This window comes from Trachypithecus francoisi, unplaced genomic scaffold, assembly GCF_009764315.1.
Source record: "Trachypithecus francoisi isolate TF-2019V2 unplaced genomic scaffold, Tfra_2.0 Lachesis_group14, whole genome shotgun sequence".
In the NCBI taxonomy this organism is placed as follows: Eukaryota; Metazoa; Chordata; class Mammalia; order Primates; family Cercopithecidae; genus Trachypithecus; species Trachypithecus francoisi.
The window spans coordinates 24330059-24348755 of record NW_022681459.1 but is presented as its reverse complement, the minus strand read 5'-3'; the positions used below and the strand labels follow the sequence as shown (position 1 = coordinate 24348755).

Here is an 18697-nt window from a genome sequence, read left to right as displayed (position 1 = left end):
CGTATGGGAGGAATAAAAACCTATTACAAAAGACTCAATGCCGACTCAAGTTAGCAAACCAGTACTCTCTGTGCAATCTCCTACTGCTGGCTCCCTGCTGAGAAGATTATGGGGCCTGTAACTGTCCTCCTGTGGATGTTGGTTATACTCTGACACCAGAGATGGACAAAGAGAAAAATTCTGGTGTCTGCTTGACACCAGAATTCCATCCAGAGCCCCCAGCCCCGAGCCACACAGGTGAGAGGCCCTCTTGCAGCCACCCCTGAGGTCCCTACTGCATGGTTCCAACGTCAGCCAGTCCCGGTGGTGAGGATGAATTACACGGGGCACACACAAGTCGAAAGGCCCACTCTGAGCTACCTCCGGTCTTCAAACAGTCAAGTGAACACTGGCAAGCTATGTGAGCGCTCTGTGCCTCAGTTTCCTTATTATAAATTAAAATAATTATATTGCCTTATCAATTCAGATCATAGATATTGTAGTATTTTATGAAATGTTCTATGTAAATGTAAACATTCTTACTGTGTAAAAGGCAAATAAACAACTTAAATCACTACACAGAATTCCAGGCAAGTGTAGCCCATTCCAGTATCCCTTCTCAGGCACTAGAGGAAGAGGCCAAGGACAGCAGGTAGGCTCTCTGGAGCACACAGCTGACCCAGTCATTCTACAGCAGCATTTGATCCAGGCCACAGCCTGGGCAAGCAGCGGGACGTGGGCTCATTGCTAATAAGTGATGGAACCAATCTGTGCAATTCCAAAGCCATGGTTACACAGAAGAAAATTATTCAAAAATTATTTCCCCAACTGTTCAAAATACCACACTGGATGTACAGAGTTCATGTATTTGACCATCTGCAGCAAAACAAGAGCAAGAGAGAGAAGGCCCAGATCCCCCACAGTGGTCAGAACCCTTGTCACGCATGTGCAGTGGCTTCTCTCCATGCTGGGCACCCAAGGTGTCAGAGCAGAGACCATGACCTCGGCCATTCACTGACTGCTCTAACTGGACACATTCAAGTACACTGAAATTCAGTTTCTAATGTTAGGATCAAATTAGGTCTAGAAATGAATGGGGCTATAAATCATGGATTAAAAATTGTTTGCTTCTTGTTTTTCATTAAAAAACAAAACTATACAGTTATACATACAACCTTCACAGAGACATCTTCTGCTTTCTGCCCCTTGGTTTTGGGTGATGGTGCAACAACTGCCGAGGGTGGGCCCTGGGAGGACCTGGCCGCGGGGGCGGCAGAGCTGGGCTCATAAGTCCTCTTGTCCTTTCCTGGGTTTGGCTGTGAAGATAAGAGGGGTGTGGGGCGGGGCGGGGGGACAAGAGGGAAGCAAAGTTCAGTTATCCAACAACTTGACCATCTTCTGTCTTTAGTACATTGCTCTCTAGGTTTTGGTTTGAAGCTTTTTTTTTTTTAAAAAAACACTTTTCATATTTTATAAATAAGGATGAAATGGAACATCTGGATAAATACCTTTTTCTTTTTCTGTCCGTCTAGAATGTGTTCTGTCACTCTTTGGACAATTTCATCAATACTCAACCCTGAGAGTAAGTTCTTGTTTTTGCTTCGCACTTTTTTAACAAAACCAGCAAGCTCGGTGCTGAAAGGGAGAGTGAGTGTTAAGTGACAACAGAAAGTTCCTTACTGCTAAGCAATATTACACACCAATATTAATCCAACAGCCCAACCCAAAGACACAAAGACAAATGCACACAAAATTAATTTGAAGACTACTAATAACAACCATAACTGTATCTAAAAAGCAGAGCTATTTTTTTTTTTTTTTTTGAGACATAGTCTCACTCTGTTACCCAGGCTAGAGTGCAGTGGCACAATCCCTGCTCACCGCAACCTCCATCTCTTGGGTTCAAGCGAGTTTTGTATTTTTTATTTTTTTTATTTTTTTTATTTTTTTTTTTTTTTTTTTGAGACGGAGTCTCGCTCTGTCGCCCAGGCTGGAGAGCAGTGGCCGGATCTCAGCTCACTGCAAGCTCCGCCTCCCGGGTTTACGCCATTCTCTCGCCTCAGCCTCCCGAGTAGCTGGGACTACAGGCGCCCGCCACCACGCCCGGCTAGTTTTTTGTATTTTTTAGTAGAGACGGGGTTTCACAGTGTTAGCCAGGATGGTCTCGATCTCCTGACCTCGTGATCCGCCCGTCTCGGCCTCCCAAAGTGCTGGGATTACAGGCTTGAGCCACCGCGCCCGGCCTGTATTTTTTATTTTTTAAGAAGAGATGGGATTTCACCATGTTGGCCAGGCTGGTCCCGAACTCCCATCCTCAGGTGATCCATCTGCCTCAGCCTGGCGTGAGCCACCTCGCCTGCTGGCTAATCATATTTTAACTGCTCCACTGTTACAAATTTCAGTTCTGAAGCTTCTAATTAACACTGTCTCAGAAACTGAAATAATCGGGCAGATGCCAAAGGTCACTCCTGAGTGTAGAGTCCTTTGTTCCAAGCTACACTTCAGAGACACTGCCTCTATGTCATCATCTCTCCCAGCTGAGACAAGAGGCAACTCTGCCCCCCTTGCACCAACCTGAACAGCAGAAACCAGAGGTGGAGGCAGAAATGCTACTGAAGAGCCTGCCGTCATCCCAACCCTATTTACAGCTCTTGCTCACTCAGTTAAGGGCAGCTTTTTCCCACATTCACAAGGACCCCTTGTTAACATGTCCACATGCCCCATTCACTATGGAATTCCATCCAGTCTTCAACCTCACACTCTAACAAATCAGAGGTCTTATCTAACAAGGTATAAGTTGCTGCTGCCTTCTTTGCTAAATGTAATTTTGTCCCCCTAAATGATGCAAAATTATTGTTTTGCAGTTCATTTATTGATTCTATAACACTAGTTTTAGACAATGCTATTGGTCTCATCAAAATCTTAGCAAATTGTCATGGGTTCCGATGAGTGTTAATTACCCAGTGGTCAATGTTTTCAATTTACATATGCACATTAAAAAATTTATTTGAGGGCCGGGTGCAGTGGCTCAAGCCTGTAATCCCAGCACTTTGGGAGGCCGAGACAGGCGGATCATGAGGTCAGGAGATCGAGACCATCCTGGCTAACACAGTGAAACCCCGTCTCTACTAAAAAATACAAAAAACTAGCCAGGCGAGGTGGTGGGCGCCTGTAGTCCCAGCTACTCGGGAGGCTGAGGCAGGAGAATGGCGTAAACTCGGGAGGCGGAGCTTGCAGTGAGCCGAGATCTGGCCACTGCACTCCAGCCTGGGTGACAGAGTGAGACTCCGTCTCAAAAAAAAAAAAAAAAAAAAATTTATTTGAGGCTGGGTGTGGTGTCTCATGCCTGTAACCCCAGCAGTTTGGGAGGCCAAGGTGGGTGAATCACTTGAGGTCAGAAGTTCGAGACCAGCCTGGCTAACATGGTAAAACCCCACCTGTACTAAAAATATAAAAATTAGTCAGACTTAGTGGTGCATGCCTATAATCCCAGCTTCTCAGGAGGCTGAGGCAGGAGAATCACTTGAACCTGGGAGGGAGAGGTTGCAGGGAGCCAAGATCATGCCATAGCACTCCAGCCTAGGCGACAGAGTGAAAGAGACTCTGTCTCAAAAAAAAAACAAAAACAAAAACCCACCAATTTATTTGAAAATACTTATCTCTGTATTTACAAAAAGAAAAGAAAGGTAGCACCTGTCTTTCTGAGCAAAACAATTATGCAACCCTTTTCATGTTAACACCTAATTGGTTTTATCTGATCAGGAAACCTCAGTTCAATAAAGTACTGAACACAGTCACAGACATTTTCTGGTCATACCTGTTGTAACACGGGAATACCACTGACAGGTGCTCAATAATACTATTGAACGGCTTTTTTGGAGACTGACTTGAACGTGCAGCACGTCCTGGAAGAACAGGCTGCTTCCGATCAGCCCCAGGGCTTCGTTCTGACAGAGCTGCCCTTTTTGGCCCTGGCAGCTGGGCGGCTTCAGGCTGACCAGGGGGTGGCCCTGGCAACAGTGCAGAAGGAGCCTCCCCTGGGGAATCACCGGCAGAGAACACACTGGGATCCCTGTGAAGTGCTGCATGGTTTCCAGTCACGTCGCTTGCAGAAGTCACAAGCCCTTGGTCATCATGGCCTGAAGACTCAGGGAGTAACTCGGAACGAACCTGTGAGGAACACACCACACCAGGATCACTTAGGGCTTCCCTTGAATTAAGAGGACGAAACGCCCAAGGGCAAAGGTCGATGAATAAATACAATAATACGGCCCAGAGGCTCCGTGCACAGGAAACCTGATACCATGAATTAAGTATTTTCGTTTTAAAAGAATTCTTGATAATAACTTGTTAGTTATTAGAAGAAGAGTAGGAGGGTTCAGACTTCTAAATAATTATCTCTGTAAGTCACTATTTTCTCTGTAAGATGAAAATTTCGCCTGCCTACTGGCCCTCCTTCAGCCTCTACCTGGTTACACTTCTCCCCTTCCGAGCTAAACCCTGTAGCTGACAGATGCAACATGACGGCCACCACACTCCCCAGAGCTGTCTCCACCCCAGCAGGCTGCCTCCTCTTCCCTGCCATCTCTCTTGGCAGCTCTCAGGCCTCCGTCCACACCTGCAGTGCTGACGCTCCTCCCCATGCGGCTGCCTGAGGCCGAATCTTTTTAAAAGTGTGCAGTCTAGAATATTAAGTTTGCAGTCTAGAATATTTTCCTGAGATCCAAATCTGCAAATCCACTTGGGTGATTCCAAGGCAACTCAAAGTCAATGTGTTGGAAACCAGCCACAGGCAGCCTCCCCAGAGACTCACCCTCGACTTCCACGTGGACACATGGGGCCTGGTCTCCTGAGCAGCATGGCGCCTGTAAATGTACCCCTAAATCACCTCTCACATCTGTTCTCTTCCCTCTACCCCCACTGCCACGCCCCATCCAGGACAGGATGATGGCAATAAGCTGATCATCGAACAACTGGAAATCACTCAAGCCCCTCCCCAACACTCCCCCACATTAGTGGCAAGCTCATCTTCAAAAAGCACAGTAGCTCCCTGTAATCCTCAGGGATACATTCTGAGACCCCCAGTGAATGCTTGAGGTCGCAAACAGTACTGAACCCTATGTATCCTATGCACACATTTCTTTTTCCTTCTTCACAATTTCATGGGTAGATTTGTTCTGACCGTAGATCTTAGCAACCTCAGGATACGATCTTTTCTTTCTTTATTATTTTGAGAACTTTCAGCTTTTCACTTAAAGGAAGCACTATATTGCTTCTCTATGGCATATCTGAATGATCAGCATCATTACTCCCATGCTTTGGGGCTATTATGAAGTAAAATAGGGGTGACTTGAACACTGGCACTGGGGTAACGTGAGAAGTTCATCTGGTCACCAAATCAGCTTCTAAGTGGCTCACAGGCAGGGAGTAGCAACAGCATGAAAACCCTGGACAAAGGGAGGAGGCACGTCCCCGGTGTGACCATGTGAGATTCCAGATTTCATCATGCTACTCAAAACAGTGCGCAATTTAAAACTTACGAATTATGTATTTCTGGAATTTTCCATTGAGTATTTTCTAACTGCGGTTGACTGCAGATAACTGAAACCATGGAAAGCGAAGCCATGAAGAAGGAGGGACTCCTGTTCTGCTGCTGTTCCCTTATTTGAGACCTATCCTGTCTGGTCTAATGAAGCTAGAAGTGTCCAAACTGCTTTAACACGGCTTACAGAAGAAGGCTCCCCTGGCTCTGCCCCTGCGTCATACTGGGCTTCTATTACAGCATGAAAGGAGTGTATTCCGTATCTCTCTAGGCTCCAGGTGCACTGTGTGTTCCATCTGGAACTCTGACCGTCCAAACACACCCCTCCCACTCCTTTGGTAAGTTCCTATTGCAGATCTCCGTCTCTGAGAGACTTCCAACTGGGAATCTTCCGCTGAGGCCACACTTCTAGATTAGGTTAGTGGCCCCTAATTCACGCTGCTCCAGCATTCTGCCATGAGAAACCTCACTCTGCTGCAGGTAATGATGGGTTTAAAGTCTGTCTTTCCCCAAGTCCATGTGCACTTTGAGGGCACAGCCCACAATCTTTATCACCACTAATTACCCAATGAATGAATGAGGGAGAAATGAGATACAAAGTAAATAATTTTTAGGCACATTGATTACCAAAGCTCCTGGCACAATAAGAGTTCCCAGAATTTGGGATATGAAAATTTTTTTGAGTATTTATAAAATAACATAAGCTAGGATTACAAACTAATAGTAAAACATCCTATTGAGAGCCAATGTTTTCTCTCTATATATCTGTTGTTATACGAACTTAGAAAAATGATAAATGATAAGTGCCCTTTAGTGTAATTCTAACTAAAATTGCACATTCAATGGAGAGAAAAAACTGGATCTCAACAGAATATTTTACTCAGTTTAGGGTGGTCACACTTTTTCCACACTTAATTTTTTTTTTTTTCAGATGAATTCACAGTAAGTTTGGATGTTTACCGTGCAAGGTACTGGTGAGAAAGAGACATTCAAGGCCAGGCTGAGATCTAATGCACGTGAGAGAAGGGCCACAGTGGGAGGCCAAAAGAGGGCAGCCCCTGATGGGGTTTCAGGGGAAGGCAGGATGCAGAGCAGGGACGGTGGTCCAGGCCAGGAACAGCCCAGGCAAAGATCTGGCAATAGTGGGAGGGTGCAAGTCAGGTGCTGGGAGAGAGTCTCCTCTGTCTTTAGGAACCAGAAGATTTCACTGTCCTGTCACAACATTCTGGAACTTACATCTTTCAACTCTCACACACAGTCCTCCTTTAATTTTGTTTTTCTTTTTTACCTAAGTTTTCTCACAAGATCTAACTTTAAATTCCTATGGTCTGATCTCCTCTGGGCCTAATTCATTTCAATTTAGTATTTACTAAGCATCTATCTGTGTCCAAATCTAAGAAATGTGGGTTTAGCCATGTTGTAAAGTCCACAAAATGCAATTAATGCTTTTCTTTTCTGTGCTGTGCATATTAAAATAAAAAGACAAGATTATTCACTGTTATTCACAAGATTTGGCAAATACCTCAAACAAGTAGTAAAATATGATGTGCCAGACCAACAAAGCCCTGTATGTCTCAGGCATAGCAGCTTTTATTCTGTATTTGAGGAGGAAACCTCTTAATTTTTAGATTTTGGTCTTATGCCCCAAATATCTAGGAATAAGAGTATAATCTGAGGTGGTGATAGGGTCCTGCTTGAATCACAGGCACCTGCTACTCCTGGATTAGTCATTCAAAGAATACATATACAACACACACACACACACACACACACACACACACACACACACACAGAAAAGACAGAAGACAGGCCAAGGTACAGAAGAGTGATAGAAAGGTAGCAATGGTGTATTCACCTCAGTCCATTCCTCATACAGATGCAGAAAGACTGATCTATTTTATATAAGAATGTTATAAAGCTTAAAAGGTTCATCAGTAGCACCAATAATGAAACATTAAGGCAATTATTAACCAATCTCATCCTCACTCCTAGGGAACAACAACAAATAACTACTTTGGCTAGTTAACAAATGAATTATGGTTTTTTTTTAAAAAAAAAGATGTGTTAGACTTACCGTGTTACAGGCAGGAAATGAAAGCTCGGAAATCTGCACTTTAGAAAGTTCACTGAGACGAGAACCATTTTTAATTGCCTTAATTTGTTCTTCAAACTGAGACTGTGAGTAGAAAGTAAAGTGTGGGAAAACCACAATTGTCAATTAATACTTTGTTTCTTCCTATACGTTATAAATGAAACATAACTGTCTTGTAAGGAAATTCAAAATAAGACCTCATTAATCCAAATGCTCCAAAGCCTTTTCAAACATAACTCCTCTAATCTTACCAATCAAGGCAGAGGTCAAGATGGTTAATTAAGACAATACAATTACTTTCGGCTGGGCACGGTGGCTCACGCCTGTAATCCCAGTACTTTGGGAGGCCGAGGCGGGCAGATCACCTGAGGTCAGGAGTTGGAGACCAGCCTGACCAACATGGAAAAACCCTGTCTCTACTAAAAAACAAAATTAGCCGGGCATGGTGGCACATGCCTGTAATCCCAGCTACTTCAGGGGCTGAGGCAGGAGAATCACTTGAACCTGGAAAGTGGAGGTTGCAGTGAGCCAAGATCACACCATGGCACTCCAGCCTGGGCAACAAGAGTGAAACTCCGTCTCAAAACAAATTATAAAACATAAAAAACAAAACCATTGCTTCCATGAAAAGCTCATAATACTTTCAACAAAAAAAATTATTGACAATAATAGATAAAAAAGAAATAGTTTCAATATGACACTAGCCTCCTGAGAATTATAACTATCATCAAGATTTTGATGGGATTAAAAGATGTTTTTTACAACTTACCTTTGCTTTCTCAATTTCTTTTGTAACATTAGAAAGAAACAATTCCCATGAACCTATATCAGACCTCATGTCAGGATATGCTGCAGGATCACTGAAAAAGTATAATATAAAACTGCTTTAGAAATCTAAAAAATTAATAGCACTTATGGTCAAATAAACATCTAAACATGAGAGAGATACATTTAACATGATCACATACACACAAAAAAACCCAACTATTTTTAAAGATTGCTTATCTTGTAAATTTGCCACTAGAGACACTTTAGAAAATTTTAATTATTAATATAACAAAAACTCTAAAATTGAAGGGCAGAGGGAAAGTCTCCTGAATTTTAAATTCTTTTCCCAAATTTAAAAGTTTGACCACTGTTCATTTAACATCTTTATGTTTAATATTAAAACCAGCGTCTGCATTTAAAGATTTTTTAAAAAGGTAGTCTGAAACATTCAAAAGATTCCAATCAAACCCTAATCATTACCTTATTATGAAAATAAAGGATGGGCCTGAGATAAATTTATCATCTCAGCACCTCATGAATCTGGTCTATTGAAAGTGACAGATAAATTGACTACTCCTAATTGAGAAGATCAGAAACACTACCAATTTGTGGGTACGGTAAAACCTCATCATACATCTTGAAGAAAAACCAGAGCATTCTTTTTGAGACGGAGTCATGCACTGTTGCCCAGGCTGGAGTACAGTGGCTCCACCTCCTGGGTTCACGCCATTCTCCTGCCTCAGTCTCCCGAGTAGCTGGGACTACAGGCACAAGCCACCATGCCCAGTTAAATTTTTTGTACTTTTAGTACAGACGGGGGTTTTACTGTGTTAGCCAGGATGGTCTCGATCTCCTGACCTCGTGATCCGCCCGCCTCGGCCTCCCAAAGTGCTGGGATTATAGGCATGAGCCACCGTGCCTGGCCTCTTTTCAACCCTTTTCTATGTTTCTATACTTTGGTGGAGGAGGCAGAGTTAGCACAGCATCCTGAAGAAAGAATCTTTGTATATTCTACGGTTTATTGGAAGAGTTGATACTATTAGATGAAATGAGTCTGAGATTATCTTTGTTTCCCAGATGAGCTGCAATGCAGCCTATGGCGGGTGCTTAGTACAGGCGGTTGACCACCACTTGGTCTCAACCTCAGCTGTACTAGTCCTGTATTCTAAATCAGCATATTAGTTTACTTTTAATCAGAAAAGTTTTCTAATGAAAAAAATTAAATCTTAAAAATGAAGAAGGGGCCAGGCGTGGTGGCTCACACCTGTAATCCCAGCACCTCAGGAGGCCTAAGCAGGCGGATCACCAGGTCAGGAGTCAGAGACCAGCCTGGCCAACATGGTGAAACCCTGTCTCTACTAAAAATACAAAAATCAGCCTGGCGTGCCGTGGGCGCCTATAATCCCAGCTACTCAGGAGGCAGGAAAATCACTTGAACCCAGGAGGTAGAGGTTGCAGTGAGCCGAGATCACGCCACTGCACTCCAGCCTGCATGACAGAGCAAGACTCCAACAAAAAAAAAAAGAAAGAAAGAAAGAGGAAAAAAGAAAATTAAGAAGAAGAACTATACACTAAAACTGTTTGTCCGTGATTCACACAATCTCTGGTTCAATGCTGAGGGTTTGAAATTTGAATCAAAAGGCAAGCACCAGGAAGGATCAAAATCCTGGGATTAAAAATGCAAAACCTGTGTATAGAACACGATAAAAGGACTCAATGAAAAGTAATCCCACATAGAGAAGTGCTAAGTATTAGAAGAAGATCCTCTAGAAATCCCAGGCAAGCCTTATCTTAAAAACAAACAAGGCCAGCCCAGCGCAGTGGCTCATGCCTGTAATCCCAGCATTTTGGGAGGCCGAGGTGGGCGGATCACGAGGTCAGGGTATCGAGACCCATCCTGTCTAACATGGTGAAACCCTGTCTCTACTAAAAATACAAAAAATTAGCCAGGAGTGGTGGCAGGCGCCTGTAGTCTCAGCTACTTGGGAGGCTGAGGCAGGAGAATGGCGCAAACCCAGGAAGCGGAGCTTGCAGTGAGCCAAGATCGCGCCACTGCACTCCAGCCTGGGTGACGGAGCGAGACTCCGTCTCAAAAAAACAAACAAAAACAGGTGGAGATTATGTGGAGAGTTGAAAAAAATTTAACATGTGTGAATATACTTTGTAGTAACATTCTCACATGCTGTCATACAGACTGTTAAATAATAGTTATTAGGAAAGCAACTTGGCAAAAAATTTTGAAAGACTTGAAAATGTGATCTTCATTCCAAAATTTTACTGCATGGAAATGACTAATAATGTGCATAAAGATTTAACTATAAGGATGCTCACTGCAGGGTGGCTTATATTAACACAAATTCACAAACAACTTCACTGTCCCAGCACAGCAGTGTTTGATAAATCATGACATGTTTCTATGCTCAAATACTACCCAACCTTTCAAAATCAGGTTGGAGAAATGTAATTACCAATATGAAAAGAAATTTCCTATATACTATTTAGTAAAAATAATTCACAGATTTTCATTTCTTCAAACACTTCATGTATTCCAAAATAGAAATGCTATATCGCCATTTAGAATTATGAATGATTTTTATTTTTGTTTGTATGTCTTAACTTTTCTACAACTGAACATGTATCAATTATATAACTATTAAAAATAAAATGGTCCTAATACAAAATGTTTCTCTCAAATGGTCCTAGCTTTATCTTCTAAATGACGTGCTAAGAACACCCACGAAACTGCATTACCAGCTAATCAGCTCCAGCTTCTTCAGATAGGCTTCTGCTTGTGACTCCATGATCTGTAGCTTACACACTTCACTCTCCTTCCAGTTTTCAAGTACGGATACCTGTCAGTAGATTAGACGACATACAAGTATTTTACAAATGACAGCCTGAAACTATTTTAAAGGTTAAAACTTAAACATTCCAAGCCACTTTCCCATTTCTCCTTAAATGAAGCATGATGACAGAATCACCAGAACTTGATTATATCATAGGGGAACATGAATTAGACTTGAGATTTGAAAACAGAGTAACAAAATGACATTACAAATGCATACCTTCCATGATTCTTTTTGCAGATATGAATAACTGTACATGGTTTTCTGCTTAAGCTATATATAAGCACAGAGCCAGGTTAACTGCATGTGCACACCAGTGTGCATCACCTATGGTCCTGCAGCAGAATGACCCTTAATAAAGGCTGCATCCTCTGCAATAGGAAAGCCTCAGAGAAGCTGTTCTCAGCAAGGGCATCAAAAGCCTTTGGGGTATGCTTTTAAGATTTTAGGCTCTCTGTGGCTTCCCCACAAGCCAACTGGCCATTTTTGTGAGAATCACTGCAGGAAATGTAGAATGGTCTTGTGGTCCAAATGATCCATCAAATAGCCTTTTAATCCAGGTGTCAGTAAACTTGACAGGGCCCACCAGGCAAACCTGCTTACCAAATGGTGGTGTGAATTAAACAAGCTCAGGAGTACGGATGCAGGTGTAGGACCCACAGAGTATTCATACTTTGGCTCTTTTTCCTTCCCTCTCCTTAGAAGCAGGTGCAGAGTCAATTCTTAATTGAAAAGCCTAATGTTTGCAGACTGTATAAACTAAGCCTTTTCTTATTTTACCAGAATAATCACAGACACATATGCCAATAAATATCATTTGTTTCTCAGCTAGAGAAACAGAATCATGTTTCGGGAACTAAATAAAATACAGTCAGATGTCATTATTCTGATTTTCATCTCAGTAGTTTTCTCAAACAGTGTACTGACATTGCTATATATATTCTTCTAGGGGCGGGAGGAGTGTACTCCTAATACGTGGATTATTTTCAAGTTCCTTTCCAAGTATTGGCAAATATAGTTGGCTACTTCATGGTACATCACTTGATTACATATGATGAAAGTATTCGAAGTGTATAATATAGGAAATGACCGAATTATAATGGTAAATACGGACAGCAGGTTACAAAATTTGGTGTACACTATGAGTGCATTTAAGTAACACCACAAGCATACCAGTAAAACATTACAAGGCTATAGGCAAGGAAGAAGTGGGGTCATTTTAGGGAGGATATACTATGGGTGACAGGATATCCTTTATGCACCACAGTTTTCAGTAATGTCTGTTATGCCTCATATGTCATTAAAGAAACACAAAAACAAATGACAAATGCCATAGTGGTCACTAAGTGTCATGGACTCACCTCTGCAGCCACAGCTCTCTGATGACTCTCTTCATAATCCTCTTTCCCTTTCTTTATACACTCTTCTATTTTCATTTTCTCATTTGTAAGTGTGTTGCTACAAATATTGAAGGAAAAAAAAACCTTCTTGAACAAAATTTCACAGTGAGATGACAAAGGCTTCAGGCTGGATGAACTTTGAAACCGCACCACCACAGCCTCAGCTACATCTTCCAGAGCAGTTTCTCATCTCATATTTTACTATACAACACACAGACTCAAATGTGCTCTTTGTGCTTTACAAGTGATCAAAGGCAGATATGAAATGGAAGTGCACATTAGATGGGCATGCTAAGAATCAGGTGAGGGCACTGTTCCAGTTCACCATTTTATGAGGGTAGGTGGAGTACAATCTGGTGACATTAATAAACTATATAGGCCAGGCACAGTGGCTTAGGCCTGTAATTCCAGTACTTTGGGAGGCCGAGGCAGGTGGATCACTTGGGCCCAGGAGTTCAAGACCAGCCTAGGCAGCATGGCAAAACCCTGTATCTACAAAAAATACAATGGTGGTGCGTGCCGGTAGTCCCAGCTACTTGGGAGGCTGAGGCGAGAGAACTGCTTGAGCTGAGAGATGGAGTCTGCAGTGAGCCATGACCACGCTACTGCACTCCAGCCTGGGTGACAGAGCAAGACCCCGTCTCAAAAAATAAATAAATAAATACAGTTTAAAAATAAGCTTTATAAAACATTCCCTATCCTTTGAGCCAGAAATTCTGTTTTGACACATAATACAAGGACAGAACCCAAAGGGAAAAAGAAATCTGTACAAAATTATTCAAAAAAGGATAGAAATGTGCATATGAAACAATACTCAGTGAGAAAAGCAGGATACAACTGCTTATCGTTGAACATACAGTTACCAGTATGTGAAAACATATTATTTCCATTAGCAAGCAAGGGTTAAAGGGAAACTTTGCATAGAGTCATAATAAAAATTTAATGAACCTATAATTATAGAGCAATAAGAGCAACAAACTACCAGCCTACAGTGGAGACGAATATTCCAAGTAACACAAAAGAAAAGTTTTTAAAACATGTTTTTAGTTTCAAGTTAATCCAAAAAAAGTTATTGACAGCAATAAATTCAGTATTTCTATACTGACAATGAGAAATAAATGCAGAAATCTTGTAAAATAAAAATATTTAAATATTCAAAGAATATTTATAAATTAATTTTTAAAATGCAACAGAAATAGAAATAAAGAAAACAGAAACAATTATTTAAAAGAAATAGACAGCCGGGCGCGGTGGCTCAAGCCTGTAATCCCAGCACTTTGGGAGGCCGAGACGGGCGGATCACAAGGTCAGGAGATCGAGACCATCCTGGCGAACACAGTGAAACCCCGTCTCTACTAAAAAAAAAAAAATACAAAAAACTAGCCGGGTGAGGTGGCGGGCGCCTGTAGTCCCAGCTACTTGGGAGGCTGAGGCAGGAGAATGGCGGGAACCCGGGAGGCGGAGCTTGCAGTGAGCTGAGATCCGGCCACTGCACTCCAGCCTGGGCGACAGAGCAAGACTCCGCCTCAAAAAAAAAAAAAAAAAAAAAAAGAAATAGACAAGCAACAATATATTTCAAAGTCTACTGTGCTTGTACCCCTGGCATGATAAGTATTAAAAGATATTAAAAATAAATTTAAGCTTAATTTGCCTGATTTCAAGGGACTGATCCAGATGTAATTCATGTTCCTTTTCCTTTCCATCATTTTTCTGGGTATACCTATAAAAGCATAATCACCAAATTTTAATTAATTTTGAAAAAAATTTTTTAACAGGACTCCCACACAGTAAATTCTACCCTTATCCTTACAAACATTTCTTGATTTTGTAATATATATTTTTTTACATCTTGTTTCCTTTTTAGTATCTTCTAAATAGGAAAATAATTTGAGGTCATTTCCCTTTTGGGAAATTTTCCTTCCAGATCACCTTTTTCTTCACTCTAAGTCATATGCTTACAGGTAAATCACCCTATCTCACTCTAAGATGTGCAGCCCAAGATGGTTTCAACAGGAGACAGAGAACACAGGTACTGTGGCATCATCATCAGTGTAACCAGTGATTCTTATTGAAAATGAGATGATGTGGATTCTCATTCAAAATGAAAACAGCCTTCTACTCTTTAAAACAGAACTTAAAGTCAAAACAAGCATTCATGCACACATGCGGTAATCCTTCAAATGATAATCCTTCAAAACAAGTGTGTGAATCCCCGATTCTTGAGCCATGCCCTGCACAAGGCGGGTTCTGCCTCTTCTTTCATGCTACCGTGAGATACCTTTGCAGCCATCTCTGTTTACTAAAGCCGCTTGTTTCTAATACAAGCCAGTTTAACTATTATTTTACTTCTTTTGTAAAACACTTTCTCCCTCCTCTAAATAGACAAATACTGGGTAACAATCTCATGGAAGCCCTGCCTTCTTTCATAGCCGCCTGTGGTTTGTGTCACTACCAATCACGAGCTCTACATTCTAGTCATTTCTTAATGAATACTAAGTGTGATCAAGAGCACAGAAACATCCAGGAAATCATTTTTTCATGCCCTTTGTGCATCTCTGAGAAAGAGATCCAAAAAGTTTAAAGATGTTACTTAAAAATCTAAATAGAAAAATTGAGCTTTAAAGCATTTATATGGAAAATGTAAAAAGCAGGCCAGGTGCAGTGGCTCATGCCTGTAATCCCAGCACTTTGGGAGGCCAAGACAGGTGAATCATCTGAGGTCAGGAGTTCGAGACCAGCCTGGTCAACATGGTGAAACCCCATCTCTACTTAAAAAAAAAAAAAAAAATTAGGCATGGCGGTGGGCACCTGTAATCCCAGCTACTTGGGAGGCTGAGGCAGGAGAATTGCTTGAACACGGGAAGCAGAGGTTGCAGTGAGCTGAGACTGCACCACTGCACTCCAGGCTGGTTGACAAAAGCAAAACTCTGTCTCAAAAAAAAAAAAAAAAAAGCAAAAAACTTAGAGAGAAGCCTATGATTTATCTTTAAATTGTGACAGGAAAGGTAAAGAAATCTATTAATAAAATGGAAAAAAGTCAACAATAAAAAGTTTATTCTTCAGCAGAAATTAACTTTTATGCAAGTACAGAAAAAAAAATTCTTATCATAACAGCCTCTAGTTACCTTGTCTAGTTTGACAGTATGTCTGAATTGAACATAAAAAGTATGTTAAATATAAGTATTTCCACATTTTTTAGTAACAAAATGACCACGACTGGTCAGGCTCAAATATTAGAGATAAAAACCTTTACAGACATTATCGTTTCCATTAGTGTGTTCTACTAGTAAAGCTACTTTGATCATCAAAATGACATGACACAGGGAGTGACAATTCTGAGGCAGTGCTTTACTCTTCCTCATTGTTTGAGGACTGCCTAAAAACTGCCTAAATGCAATGCTAGCAAGACTCGTAATGAAAGTCATCTGATCATATGGCATGCGGCATGGAAAAATACAAAAGCCTTTGAAAGATGAATGTGTAGCGTGGCCCCCCAACGAATCCGGCCTCCCATTATTCATGCCCTTGAATCTGGACCAAGCCTATGACTTGTTTTAAGCAATAAAAGGTAGCAGAGATGATGCTGTGACAATTCTGGGCCTGAACCGTCAGGAGGCCTAGTGGCTTCCACTTCTGCACCATTTGAAGTCCTTGGCCACCACGTGAGAAGTCTGGCTATCATAATAGAGATCACATGGAAAGACCACATAAATCAAAATCACAGAGAGGCTACACAGAGAAAAGTGAGACCAAGCCACCCCAGCATCCAGCTGAGGCCAGCCCCAGTCACCACCCAGCTAAATTCAGCCACACGAGGACTCCTGGCAAGACCAGCAGAAGAATGGCCCAGCTGAACTCAGCCCAGATTGCAGGACCGTGAGCAAATACAATGGCTGCTAACCAAGACACTGACTTTTGGGTGTTTTCTTACACAGTGGTAGAAAACAAGCTGAAGAATTTGACCTATCACTGTTTAGAGCAGAGGGAGGTTAGGGACGGTTCACAGAGAATCTTAAAACACACTCTTGGTCCACCTGACAATCATTCCTAGGATCCGTGCATGTTATCAAATCGTTCACACTACAAGACAAATTTTAATAATTTATAGATTCAGGATAAAAGTAATTATAAATAAAATAATCATCACAGAATCTTACTTTTGAAAGGAACCTTAGATTTTTAGACCAGCCCCCATGTTTTGCTGATAAGAAAAAAGAGGGCCAGAGAAAGGGATGGTGTTCAAACCGCAAGGAAGTCAGTTCCTTGGGGATTCTCAGTTCCATGCTACTCTCACTTTTATGTAATTTATCTGAAAAAATGTTAAGTTTAGAAAAAAAATTAGGTGAGATAATTACTCAATGAATACTTTTTAAAATGAGACAAACATTGAAAACAGTAGCTATTCATTTTTACTTTACTTGATATAGTTTAAAATTAAATATCAAAATGCGAAAATAACCAAAAGTCACAATTTTTTAAAAATAAAAATTACTGCCTTTCAATCATTACTTACATTTCACTGGCATTTGAAACTTTTTTAATTTTCTTCTTCAGTGATTTTAGTCTTTCTTGGATTTCTTTTTTTTCCTGCTGCCATTTTTTAATTTCTCTTTCCAAATCTTGAAGGAACCAATCTAATTCCGTCTTTGAGATCTAAAAACATTTAGAAAGTACTTAAATAAATGGCAAAATATACTTTTTAACAAAAGAGACTGAAAGGCTAGAATTGTGACGGCGTCATAACTTAAACAATGACTCAAGTTCAGTGGAACAGACACTCCCAAGCTGGTGGTGCCCTGTGGCAGGCTATGCCCCCCAGCCAAGCCTGGGACATCAAGTCACACCAGACAGCCACATCCTACCCACTATGTGCACCTGATTACAGTAAGGCACCCTGAAGAACCACTCTGATGTGCCCAGAAGTATTCACACTTCACTCTCCAGCCTAAATGATTCTATAATCTACAAGGAGTCTGTACACATGTTTTAGTTGGCAAGGCCAATAGTTTTTGTTTGCTGTTATAAATATAAATGTAATCCTCTTGCTGGTCATTAAAGGCATTTGGGTTGAGATACCTGCCAGAATTTCAGGCAGTGTGACAAAGAGAAATGGAAACCTCTTTGGAGTCAATGCTAGTTACCATTCCCCTGGAGGGTTTGGTACAGCACCACTTGACACCCAACCCTCTCTGTCAACTTCTTATGTAGTTGCTGGTTTTGAAACTTCTGAATCTACACATTCTCTAAAGGTTTGATGTTTGTTTTGAAGTATCATCTATTCAATGGTAGCAAGCAGTTTGGGTGGGGCACATGCTTATAAATACCAGTCATTTATAAGTAAAACATTCCCTATGTTAATATTTCTAATAATTAATTTAAACGTGAATCAAAGCAATACTAGAAACAAATATTTTCTAGTTTAAAATCTCACTATTATCAATGATGGCTTAATGAAATCCTAACTTCACATTTGCTTTAGGGAAACTTGTAATTTTTTACTTCCTATCAGATTCCCTACAGCCTGAACTTCCTGCTTAGGCTTAGAGCATGCATAGGTCACTGAGGAATACAGTTCAGCTATAGAAACTTGAGTTCTTCTCTGTCAAAAAGGACACTAAAGTCAACCTACATGGATTCCATAGGAAATCATGGCCTTCAGGCCAAAAGCTCTATCAATTTAAGAGGCCACTACTCCTTCTTCAGCCTTAGACACCAAGGTTCTCAATGTTTTTTAAAGGCAGATTTGCTAACCAGTCAAGGTCCTTTAAGATTTCTGAATCCTACAGCAGGGATAAGGTTGATTTTGGCACAGGACAACTGTTCTTAGGTGGCAAAAACTGAACAACGGCTCAGTAACATTCCCTTTAACATGGGAACCAGTTCTTCCCACATCTTCTTAGCTGCAACCTTATTGATCCTGAATTTCTTGAGTCATTGCTGTGACTGAGGTGACCACCATGCCTATTCTACTTAAGAATCCTGTGTTCCACCTGGTTCGGTTCTACCAGGACCAATGTGAATTTGCATGCCTTGCTGCTGGCAGCCAAGCCAGTCTTATTTCTCACCTATC

General features: G+C 41.3%; 1 protein-coding gene across 6 annotated transcripts in view; it reads right to left on the bottom strand.

Annotated features, from left to right (window-relative positions):
• The window catches only part of TTC3 (tetratricopeptide repeat domain 3), a 120218-nt gene that overhangs the window by 3976 nt on the left and 97545 nt on the right, over window positions 1–18697 (bottom strand). For 5 of the 6 annotated variants that reach the window (XM_033232445.1, XM_033232443.1, XM_033232446.1 and 2 more), the window contains 9 exons: window positions 17141–17280; window positions 14279–14347; window positions 12589–12685; window positions 11133–11233; window positions 8383–8473; window positions 7596–7697; window positions 3797–4149; window positions 1488–1614; window positions 1152–1295 (listed from right to left, as the gene is read on the bottom strand). In XM_033232445.1, coding sequence (XP_033088336.1) covers window positions 1152–1295; window positions 1488–1614; window positions 3797–4149; window positions 7596–7697; window positions 8383–8473; window positions 11133–11233; window positions 12589–12685; window positions 14279–14347; window positions 17141–17280 — 1224 coding nt within the window. The remainder of the gene's footprint in view (window positions 1–1151; window positions 1296–1487; window positions 1615–3796; window positions 4150–7595; window positions 7698–8382; window positions 8474–11132; window positions 11234–12588; window positions 12686–14278; window positions 14348–17140; window positions 17281–18697) is intronic. The other variant, XM_033232444.1, reaches the window with a different exon arrangement.